Source organism: Talpa europaea, assembly GCF_964194135.1.
Source record: "Talpa europaea genome assembly, chromosome: 8".
Classification (NCBI taxonomy): Eukaryota; Metazoa; Chordata; class Mammalia; order Eulipotyphla; family Talpidae; genus Talpa; species Talpa europaea.
In genome coordinates, this window is record NC_140075.1 from 56,857,878 (window position 1) to 56,870,630 (window position 12,753).

General features: G+C 36.1%; 1 protein-coding gene across 1 annotated transcript; it reads left to right on the top strand.

Annotated features, from left to right (window-relative positions):
- Positions 1–10,065: 10,065 nt before the first annotated feature.
- Positions 10,066–10,704, top strand: SENP8 (SUMO peptidase family member, NEDD8 specific; the record flags this gene model as incomplete). The annotated part of the gene is made up of 1 exon (XM_084239667.1): positions 10,066–10,704. One exon carries the CDS (start codon positions 10,066–10,068, stop codon positions 10,702–10,704), a length of 639 nt encoding a protein of 212 aa, XP_084095793.1.
- Between the last annotated feature and the right edge of the window lie 2,049 nt (positions 10,705–12,753).

The following is a 12,753-nucleotide window of genomic DNA, read 5'->3' on the forward strand; positions in this document are numbered from 1 at the left end:
CCGGTTCGATCCCCGGCCTCCTGCAAGGGTCCCAACTTGGCGTGCAGACCTCTCCTGCCACCCTCTGCTCCCCTCAGCAGTGTATTTCGTCGGTCTGCCTGTTCTGTTCCCCGCTCTGGCTCTGGTGAATTCTCTCACCCTCCTGCGCTTCTGACTGTACCCAGTGCTTGTATAAATAAATAAATAAATATTTTTTTAAAAAGGTTGAAGATAAAAAGTTAAAAGATATTAATAATCCCATTCTTAAAGAAAACTATAAACTTAAACTTTGGATGACCATCAATCTTGATTATTTTCTCATTCAAATTTCTAATCTTCCTTTTCATAGCATATCATGAACATCTTCCTGTGTCAATAAATTTATATCTACAACTTTATTACTTAATAACTGAAAAGTATTCCATTGTTTGGAAACCCTATTTAAATTTACCTGTCCTCTTTGGAATTTTCAGATTGTTTCCAGTTTTTCTATTACTAATATTACTATGGTGAACACACATGTTAAATTTTTGCACACATTCTTAATGTTTCTGTTACCACAAATTTCTAAAAGTATAATAGCTACATATAGTTATTTCTTGGTCTCTTAGCAAAACTGGTTATTATCAGTTTTCCTCATCTTTGCTAACTTGATAGGTGGAATATTAAATACTGCTTTAACTTGCTTTTCTTATATAACTGGTAAGATGTCAGGAGTAGCTTTTCATGTGTTTACTGGCTAGTTATATACATGTATTAAGCTCTCTTCTAATCCTATTTTTTCTAATATCTTTGTTTTACTTTTTAGCATTTAGTTTTTATTCCATCTGAATTATAATTTGATATAAAGTATGATTAACAAGTTGTCCCAAATGCATTTATTATAATGAGCATATCTCAAACATCACTGCATAGACAATAAGATGTTAATAAATGTTCTACCAAAGAAAAACAAAACAAAAGTACATCATGGTCAAATGAGTTTGGGGAAAAAAATCAGACTAAGAAAAATTAAATGTCTTTATTACAGAACGTCAAACTTTTACTGTGCCTATATGCATTATGAATCTCTAATAAGGAGTTTTAGGAGACAGCATTTCCCTAACTTATTTAACCACATGATCTTTTTTTTTTTTTTTTCCTCTTAAGAAATACCTGTGAAGCCTTTTGGAAATGTGCTGTCCAAAATAGTAACCGATTGTCACACGGGGTTATTTAAGTTTAAATTAATTAAAATTAAATATTTCATTCTCTACTCATACTAGCCGCATTTCAAGTACACACTCAAAAGTGACTAGAGACTGTACAGGACATTGTAAATGAAGAACGCTTCCCACCCAAAGTCTTGTTGGGTAGTGCTGCAACAGAACATAGAATTCACTAAACATGTGGAAAGTGTGGAGTGATCTGAAATTTCTCTCACTGATTTGTAATGGCACCATCATATTTAAAATTTCTAAAAATGCATGGATTTGGTTTTTGTGCTAGTCCATTGGTTTATGTATTTCTGCCCTAATGCACAAAGCTAGGGCATTGTGAATCAAGCTCCTGTACTTTTTCCCTCAGTACAGAAATGCAGAACTCTTGTGTGGAATAGGAAGTAAGACCATATTCCATTATTCATCTATTCTGACAATCTCTGTTGTAGGCCAAAGGGCTAGAATCGCAAACAGACAGATATGGTCCCTTGTTTTCTTACTCTCATGGACCTTACATTCTTGTTTTGGAGAGGGGTGTGAGATATGGGAGGGGGGGTGTAAAGAGAAAGATAAAATTAACCAAGAAGCAAATAAAATATAATTTTAAAAATTATCAGGGAACAGTCATGCTTGCTATGCAAGGAATTGAAATTAGAGTGATAAGAGATAATTGGCCAGAATAGAGTTATGTGACTGGTGGTCACAGTAAGGCCTGTATGACTAAGTGGTATTTAAACTGAAACTGGGCACAATTAGTATACCAGCCCTCATAAGGGAAATAGTATGGCATGCTGGAGACTTACGAGAAGGCTAGTGTGGCTGGAGCTTCATCTCCGTAGTGGACAAGGAGATGAAATTGGAGAGTTAGCTGGACTATGTGATCATGGAGTTTCATAAGCTAGGGTAATAATTTGCTTTTTTTTTTTTTCCCCTGAGTGTGATAGTGAGCTAGTGGAGGGTTTTCAACGTGAGGCAAATATGACATGACCTAAAAATCTAAACAATTACTCTGCTAGTTTGTGGAGAACTTATTGGAGGTGTCAGTAGTGGAAGTAAGGAGAACTGTGAGGCTAGGTCAAGATAAGAAATGATGATGGATTTGACCATGGTGATAGAAGTGAAGGTGGAAAGCATAAGAGACAGATTCAGAACAAGTCTTATTATATATAGATTATATGTGAGATCTGAAAGAGATAGCAAGCTCTGGGAGGATGTCTACATTGCATTACACAGTACTAAATTCAATTTCTGATCTCATTATTGCAGGCAAGATTGGCACACAGAAAACACCAATAAGTGTATTTTAACCAAATTAATAAATTTTCTTTAATGATTGTCTTACTCCTATATACATTTAAGGTAAAAAAGCATAAGCTTATATATTTGCCATTTATAATTATTAGGGAATCTGGTTCCTAAGAATCAGGGACTTGCATTACAGGTATATCAATTACGGACAATAATTACACTGTTCTACTGAAGTATCCAAGTCAGCAAAGTAGAGTGAATGAAGCAGGGAACATCGCCAGCCATCAGTGCTTAAGTTCTCTGTGAATCTCTTATTTCATGTCTAAAATCCATGCTTCAGCATTTATGCTGTTGTTTATCCACATGTTTGTTAATAATTAAGATATTTTAAGTCACTGATTAAAATATTTTAAGTCAAAGATTAAATTACTCAGCTCTTTTTCCCCCAAAGCTAGTGAAATTGAAACTCTAGGAAGATGCTCTGTGATTAGCCTTTGTTTGTTTGTTGATACCTGCTGGCACATAGCTATGTATCTATTTAGACAAACACAGACCACATTTGTGAGCATTTTCAGCTTTATACAACTTGAAACAAAAAGGCAAAGAGAATGTGACAAGGAACTGTATTTAGAAACTGTTAGCTTTCCTCTTGTTCAACTTAAAATGAGTAGAACAGCTACAGTTTGCACTTTGTAATGTTTTTAACTAAAACAAATGAAAGTGTTCATTTTTTTAAGGAACTGTTATTAATAATTAGAGGGGAAATAAGTAAGGATTATTTTTGTTTTCTGTTGGCTTTACAGTAAAACAAATTTATCTGAATCACTACTTCATTCACCAGCCATGGGCATATTTTCTCAGAGGTTATGGAAATTAGTTACATATATACTTTATGAAATGTTTATCAATTAAGATTCCTTTGTATGATTTTGACCTTATAAAATAAATATGTCTGCGTCTATAATAGGTAATTCTTATTTATAGCCACTGTAATTGGTAATTTTAAGCATTTTCTCACCAAAAATCCAGTTTAAAACACCAGTAGTACCTCTAGTAAAGGTTAGTTAATCTACCTGAAAACTACTTTCAAGATATTTTAATAAATATTCAGTAAATAACCCCAATGATTTCTTAGTCCTTTAGAAGCTCTTAAAATTAATTTAACCTAGAGGGGCCTCCCTGGTGGCGCAGGGGTTAAGACACAACCTATGAGTCTATCCACAGCCACTGCAGCACAAGTTCAATCCCCAGCCAGGGAGCAACCCACATGGCACAACAGACCCCTCCTGTCTCGCCCGCTGCTCCCCTCAGCATTGATCTGCCTATTCTGTTCCCCACTCTATCTCTGGTGAATCCTCTCGCCTTCCCACACCCCCCGCACCTCTGCCCTATACCCCAGTTCTTGTATGCATAAATAAGTAAATCTTTAAAAAAAATAATTCAACCTAGAAATTTACAGTATATTACATAAGAACTAACAGTTCTTATGGAATGGGGACCAACAATTTTTCTCTTAAGATGCAGACAGTAAATTATTGCAACACTATTTATAATAGGTAAAACCTGGAAACAACCCAAATGTCTGAAAATAGACGACTGGATCAAGAAGATGTGGTATATATACGCAATGTAATATTACTGGGCGATCAAAAAGATAAACTCATGCCATGGATAGAGCTATAGGGAATTATGCTTAGTGAAAGAAGTCAGAAGGAAAAAGAAAACTATCGGATTGTTTCACTTATAGGAGGACTATAGGGGAACCAAATAAGATATCAGTGGTATTGTTACAATAAAATTTTATTTATAAAAACAGATAGTGGGCCAAATTTGGTCTTTGGATGTAAGCAAGCAATGAGCTTGATGTCCAATGTGCAATGAGCTTGATGTCCAGAAGTCAATTACGACACCAGCTTTTTATTGCAAGTTTACCAGCAGGAAGACAGCAAGTAAGGTTTTCCAGAGGAAAAGACTTTGAGGAATCTGTCTTCCTGAGAAATAGACTTTGGGCAATATTTAAAAGTTAGGGAACAAAGGAGGTATTTAAAGACACAAGTTGACAGCACCTGATTGGTTGCTTTTTGCTAAATCATTGAGTAAGTCTAAAGTGGGTTCAGAATTATACTAAAACTGAGCTACCCTTACTTTCAAATGTTTGACCATGAGCTGGGAGTATTGGTTTTTTTCCTATGGCAGTTTTTTCTGGGCAGTTGAGAGATCACCTCAAAACATGAATACTCTTCTGGGCCTGTACTTTGAAACACAACATGTCAATTTTTGAAAAGATTTCCCCTTTTAATCTGGGATTAAATAATTTTGTTTCATTGTTTCTTCACTTTCCATAATTTTATGGCAAACCTGTTCTTGCAAAATAAGCAGAAACAGGAAAAAAGTTAGGACAGAAAAATGGTGGAATAGCAGCCAACAAGGTATAAAAAAAGTGTCTTTTGTTAAAATTAAACCTTTGTTTGGAAGTGTTCTATATAATACTATGAATTCATTATTAGTTCATTTAATTACCAAAGTTGGGAGATATAATAAACTAAGCCCTGTAATCACAGGGTGTGTATATACTGATAACACACACATTAACATCATTGCTTCACTGTGAGGTTGAAAGAACAACTTTCCCTCAAGTTAGCATTATCTCTTATGCCAACCTAATGCACAAAAGCATGGGTCATGCCCTGGCTAGCTCTGTCCTTGATAACTTGGACTTTATATAAAAACAATGCTTTTATTTTCAAGAAATATTTAAAATCTATTATTTAGCACCCCAAATATAAGAAAATTTTTTGAAAGACTGCTATAAACATTCAAACAGTGTGCTGAGTATTTTCAGTCATGTTTTTAATCTGCCTAACAACCCTGTGAGGCAGGTTTTATTATTACCTCATTTTATGAATGAAGAAAGTGAAGCCCAGAAAGAGAGGAAGTTGCCCAGAGTCACATAGATAGCAAGTGGCAAAATCAGAGCCTGGACTTAATGTCTCTTAAACCCAAAAACATAGAACTATAATATATTTTGAAGGATCTTACAAATAAAACTATGAGGAGGTCTTTGTCTCCCCAGTTTACTCCCCAATATCCCTAATCATCTGCCAGACCAAGTACCTATATATCTTATTCTGAAGGAATTTACTATTTTTTAATTTAATTTTTTTATTTTTTTGAACAATATTTGCTTCCCCCTACCCCCTCAGGTTGAGTCCCCATAGAATTTCCTTCCCCAAGGTACCTGTGCACCATCACCACAGTCCCCTGTGCTCCTCCTTCTCATCCCTCTCCCTCCTCGTCCCCTGCAGGATGTCTCTGATTTATAATTGCCTGTTTTTGCTTTATTGTGTTTTGTACTGTTATTATTTTTTTACACTGATGTCTTATTTGGTTTCCCTATAATCCTGTTATAAGTGAAACCATTCGATATTTTTCTTTTTCCTTCTGGCTTATTTCACTTCACTTATTTCACTTATTTCCTTCACTTATTTCACTAGCGCCATCCATGTTGCTGCGAATGGCGTGAGTTTATCTTTTTTGATTGCTGAATAATATTCCATTATGTACATAAACCACATCTTCTAAAAATACGGAACGCTTCACGAATTTGCGTGTCGTCCTTGCGCAGGGGCCATGCTAATCTTCTCTATATTGTTCCAATTTTAGTATATGTGCTGCCGAAGCGAGCACAGAAGGAATTTACTATTAATTGACAGAGGAAAATAAAACACAAAACCAATGCAAAAATATACATGTTAAAATATGACAAAAACCTTAAGAGGCCTTAAGAGGCATTTTTTCCTTACTCTATTTTCTGACTCCTTTTTGAAAATAACTCATCTGGCAAACAGTTATTGTATGTCAGGGATGCCAAGCATAGTAGCGCTCACAGTGTAGAAAAGAAATATCCCTATGTTGATACTAGATGGCTCTTGGTTCTTTTGCTAGGTCCACTTCCTCTCCTATTTCCCCCAGCCCCTATTATCATCCTCTCAGTTGCTCCAACTAAAACTCCCAGACCATTTATTAATTCCTTCTTCTCTCTCATTTACCCTTCTCTGACCACTTATTCTGTCTACATTTTTCTTGTCTATTTCTGCTACCACGTCCCCTAGTTAGGTCATTATCTCCTACCTTTACTTCCAGTAAAAATCTAATTGATCTCTACCCTCAATTTCTTTCCCCACTAATTAATGCATATATTGGCTGAATAATCTTCCTAAATAATCTTCCCAAATCATTGACCTAGTTATTGATGCATCCCCATCTCCTCCAGTATAAATTCCAGATTCTCTCAGAATTCATATTGTCACCAGCTAACTCCCTCTAGCCTTTGCCAGCACACCTTATTCCACTTCATTCCTGTCAGATTTGACTAAACATTTAAAGGCACTTTCGTTGTCTTTCCGCCTTTTTCGTTGTCCTCTGTGCATCCATCTGTATCTGCCTTTCAAGAGCCTGCTTTTATACCACTTTCTCTTTGAAGTCTTTCCCGATCTGAGTTTTCCTTCCCTTCTACCCTCTAGCCAGGAGTGATTGTTCCCTCTTCTGAATTCCTATGTAACTTATTTGAGCCTCATGAGTTTCTTGTCTCTCTGACTACATACATCTTTGTATCTCCCACAGCACCTAAAACTAGGCATTAAGATGATGTTTATTGACTGAAAGAATTGTATATTCATTATATGTTCATTATAACATAATAGTCTTAAACTTGTGAGGATAAGAACTACTACTATTTTATTCCCATTATGTATGTCCAACCTTCAGCACATTGAAATACTCAAGCATTTGTTAAATGAAATATATTTTTAATTTTCAGTTATTGGGACATAAATTTCCTGATCACTCTACATATCTGGAAATACTTTGTTATGGGTTTTTAAATCTTAGTTACCTATATTTCTTCGTTTTACATTGACAAATACCTAGTGGTAAAGGTCATTAATATTCTTACTTTACAGAAAGGAAACTGAAGCTTAAATTAAATCGTTTCTTTATGATCACACAGTCAATGAGTAACAGAGCTGAGTCTAAAATTCAGGTCTTCAGATGTGCAGTTTAGAGTTTTCTTTTGAGCCCAGAGTAGTTTAACCAAAGACTAGTTTGGTTCCATTTGTTTCAGAACAGTTAGGGTTAAACTATTGGAGTCATTCTGTGTGGGATTTGGTAGGTCCCTGACTTGATCCATTATCTCTGTGTTGGATGTTTCCAAAATCAAACAGACAGCACAAAAACTATTTTTGAAGGAAATTTTGGCCCTGCCTGTGGATACTCCCTGTGTTGTGAGACACCCATTTATTTCAGGCACTGTTCTTCTTGCAGGCTTATATCCCTAGTTAGGTTAACTCTTAATATGTGATTCTGATTTCAGCTGGCAACTTAGAGAGCAGGTCTCCATTCTGGCACTCACCACTGGGTAGTATTCACTGATGGCAAGTCGCAGAGATTCATGGAACCTTGCTCCTTCATAAGCAGTCACTCCCTTTCATATTCATATACTGTTAAATCAGGTCAGTTCTGCAGCAAAAGGAGTACCTGGACTCCACAAAATTTCTTTTACTAGGTGGCTGTTGAGGATCATTATAAGAAATGACCCTGTGAAGCTCTTTCATCTATTCTAAGGTTATTGTGGGTTATTCATTATGATACACTGTGTCTTTTATGAAAATTTCTTGAAAGAAAACTGTCAGACTTTAATACAAAGAATGTTTTTAAACCTCTTCTGAGCAGTTGCTTTGGTTTTACCTTATGGACTTTGTGAATGTTTAACTTAACACTTTCTGGTTAGCTGCCAAAAAGCTTAGAGCCAAATTTTGGTCCACCCAAAACAAACGTGCTCTATGCCTCGTTAACTTCATTCCTGGCTCCAGCTTATGTCTCTGCTCAAGTTATTCTTTCCTCTTAAGAAAATCTTAATTCATACCATTTTACTTTATATATATATAGTTTTTTCTCTCATAAGCAAACCCATGTTATTTCTGAAGTAGTTCAGATCATGATATACTGTGTGCACATAAAACCATTTTTGGTGCTCATTTACTTAAGCATTTTTCCTTGAGTATATTTATTTTTCTGTATAGGTTTTTGCAGGTTTTAACTCATAAAAATTTGCCACAAATTTGCCAGTTGGTAAAATAACAAATAGCCCCAATGGACAGAGTTTATTAATTGATGTCATAGTTCTAGGCCTGTCTTTCACTGAAGTATTATTATTTTCTTATACTATGCTTTGTGTTTACTCTCAATCTGCATGTGACAATTTATCACTTTGTGATTTTTAGAAAGTGTTATACTGGTAGGTCAGTACAGAGTAGTGAGCTCTCTCTGTTAGGCTCAAATATCATGTCACCTTCTGCACCTACTTATCTTTATTAGCAGCTTACCTCATGATCAGGTGATCCTGAGCATATTAATCTTATCATACAACTTGTCTTACTCCTACTCTAAGTTAGTCATGCTTTTGTTCAGATGAGATAGTATGAATGGATATTTGTTTCCAACAACATTTGCTTTCATTGGTTTAGACTTTTACCTAAACTTTATAATCATCCTGCTGATATTCAATTTATAACATAAATATCATTTGTACAACATTTTATGCTCTTTTAATTCCTTTGAGAAAAATTATTTGACCTATCCTACCACTCTCTGAGGACTGTAAAGCAGACCTATGACATTTTTTAACGGATGACAAGAGGAGAGGTAAAATCATTTAAATGACCACTTAAGATGATACCAGCAAGTCAGTGGTAGAACTAGGGTTGGTTCTGGTCTCCTGATTCCCATGCCATAATACCTTTCAATGCCAAGAGAATTTCTAATTTACACTGTAAACATTCCATGGCTCTTATTTTATCTCTAAGGGTAAAGATGGGAACTGGGCAAAAACATACTACTTATGCTCATAACTGGGCAGAATCAGGAATGAGTTTCATTTGTATACTCTTGTGATTTTCATCTATTCTAAGGTTATTGTGGGTTATTCATTATGATACACTGTGTCTTTTATGAAAATTTCTTGAAAGAAAACTGTCAGACTTTAATACAAAGAATGTTTTTAAACCTCTTCAAATTATAATTCTTCAAATTATAATTCCTTTTAACTACAACATTATTCTTTAATTATGGAATAAGGAAGAAATATTTTATCTCATGAAAATTAATGTTGAATAGAAATTATTTCTTTTAGTTATTAGCAACATTTTTCTTTATACTCTTTGAAAATTCATTTTTAATATAAAAATAAGTTACCTTTGTTATCATGCATATTCATTAAAGGGTGAAATATTTGGTTAATGCTGTGGAGTTTGGTAAAATATCAATTATAATTTTAATCAATATCTACATTTAAAGAGGAAATTTAAAATGCATACTTACTTCTTCAGCATGGAAATTTTCCAGAGTTTTCATTCTAATTCATTGCTAGCATATAGCACATAAGCTAGAATTTGTTGAATATTTACTTAGTCAAGCATTATTGTAAATACTTTACAATTATATTTAATCTTTACCAAAACTATATAAAAATACCTACTATTTGTGATCCTCATTTTACAGTCAGGTGCCATATTCAGCTGAAAATATTGTCTTCTGCTTCTCCTTCAGCGTCTGGAATTTCTGAGCAGCCTGGACAGTACAAATGGACCCTGTAGTCTTGAGTTACATGGACAGTCTGCTGCGGCAATCAGATGTCTCATTATTGGATCCTCCAAGCTGGCTCAATGACCATATTATTGGGTTTGCCTTTGAGTACTTTGCCAATAGTCAGTTTCATGATTGTTCTGACTATGTCTGCTTCATCAGCCCTGAAGTCACCCAGTTTATCAAATGCACAAACAATCCAGCAGAGATCGCCATGTTCCTCGAACCCCTGGGCCTCCCCCACAAGAAAGTTGTATTTTTAGCCATCAATGATAATTCCAACCAGGCAGCTGGAGGAACCCATTGGAGTTTGTTGGTTTATCTCCAAGATAAAAATAGCTTTTTTCATTATGATTCCCATAGCAAGAGCAACTCAGTCCATGCAAAGCAGGTAGCAGAGAAACTGGAAGCTTTCTTAGGCAGAAAAGGAAATAAACTGATCTTTGTGGAAGAAAAAGCCCCTGCTCAACAAAACAGCTATGACTGTGGGATGTATGTGATATGTAATACTGAGGCCTTGTGTAAGAACTTCTTCAGGCAACAGCCAGAATCATTGTTGCAGCTCCTTACTCCTACATACATCACAAAGAAGAGGAGAGAATGGAAAGATCTCATTGTCAGTCTCGCTAAAAATTAGCTTTGAAATATATTTGTGACTTCTGAAGTCTCCTCTTTCTGCCCATTCCCATTCATTGGACGGCTGCAATCTCAGTGCCTGAGGGAAGATGCCTGGTAGGAGGGAAGCTTGAAAGAATGTCACTTTCTGCATTATCCTGATAGAAAGTTTCACTTTAACCCTAACTTGAGAGCCGTGTGTTCCGTGAAAATGTCTTGATGTTATATACAAAAACCTAAAAGCAGACTATCTGAACATTTGTTAGTTCCCTTTTGGCTTCCTTTATCCATATCAGCTATTCCAAAAGAAAAGCAGTGACCTGTAAAACAAATCAAGAACATGTGTGATCTAGATAAATACAAGAAGAAAAATAAAGAAAAACCAAAAACTTTTTGTACAGCCCACATAAAGAGATCAATGGGCTAGAAGCAGACCAAGACCTAGCCTACTTCAACATCTAGATACAGTGACAATAAGTTGCTCAGTTCTGTGATATCTCTTCCATTCACCTTGCAAAGTCATTCCTGGCTATCAGCTTAACCTTTGCAAATTTTGATAAAGATGGTGTTAGCCCACCTTTCCCTGTCTGATTCCTAGAATACTTTAAGAAAGGAGGATCCTGAGTAACTTCATTAAAGTAATCGACTGCTGAGGACCTCTTCGTTTGCTCAGTGAGTGGGCCAACTTGCTGCTCTGGACTGACAACAGCTTTTCTTTGCCTTGTCTATTAGCCATACCTACACTGTCCTTGTATCCAAAGTTCTGTGGTTTTAAAACTCATAGCTGATGACTTCCCAAGGTTACCTGTCTTTTCAGATAAATATTTGTTTCTGATAAGCATAATTTTCTCTCCTTTCTCTCCTTAGTCTGGCAGAATTGCTTTCAGTTCTGTGATGGTAATTTCAGGACTATTATTGTATCAGAAATTTACAGACTAAGTGTTGGTTTGTTTTTGAAATATGAAAGAGAAAAAGTGACCTTTCTCAACCCGTTCACTTAATTCAAAATGTAAATGATATCATTTTTTTTAAGTGTGGAAACAAGAGTAAAAAGAAATGCTATCCCTCCTAAGTCGTGTTTTTTGAGAGTTGTTTCAAATAATTAACAACCAGATGATAATGAGTATACACATTAATTGTATTCCTAAAGAGAATTAGATTGCAAAGCATTTGAAAGTTGAAAACCAAAGATCAGCTTCAGCCGTGCTATTTTCAGCTACCTCCCCAGCTTAACCCTGCCCTCAGCTCTGCTGGCCCAAAATAACCTCACTGCTCAGTGACCACAGAGGCAGTAACTCAGTTCCTTTTAGTCAGGGAGGGAAAACACAGTAAGTGTAAATAAGTACAGGTTACAGGCAGGCCTGAGTGAACAGAAGTTGAAACTAAAAGTCAAAGAGAAAGATACCAAAAAAGTTTCCATTTCAAATAAGTATGTTTTGGATGAAAAGAAGAGTTAATGCAAGAGGGGGACAGGAAAAATAGATTAAGCAACTGGGAGTCGGCTAGAGGTGAAATAGGGAGGGAGGGACAGCAAAAGGAGTGACCTAGGTTGCTGAGGCCAGGAATGTAGATAGAGATAAGAAAGTAATACAGTAGGGCCTCCCCGGTGGTGCAGCGGTTGAGCGCTGGGTTGCGAAGCTGCCCGCAGCCTCTGCAGTGCCAGTTCGATCCCCGGCTGCTCCCCGGCCACCGGAGGAGGGTCCCACATGGCGCGCAGACCTCTCCTGCCGCCCGCTGCTCCCCTCAGCAGTGTACTTCGGTCCTTCTGCCTGCTCTGCTCCCTGCTCTGGCTCTGGTGAATTCTCTCACCCTCCCGCGCTTCTGACTGTACCCAGTGCTTGTATAAATAAATAAATAAAAATAAATCTTTAAAAAAAAAAAAAAAGTAATACAGTAGTCCCCCTAATCCACTGCTTCACTTTCCACGGTTTCAGTTACCTGTGGTTAATGTGGTCCAAAACATACAATAAGATATTTTGGGAGAGAGAGATCATATTCACATAACTTTATTAGAGTAGATTGTTAAAATTGTTTGATTTTACTATTAGTTATTATCATTAATAAATTGTGC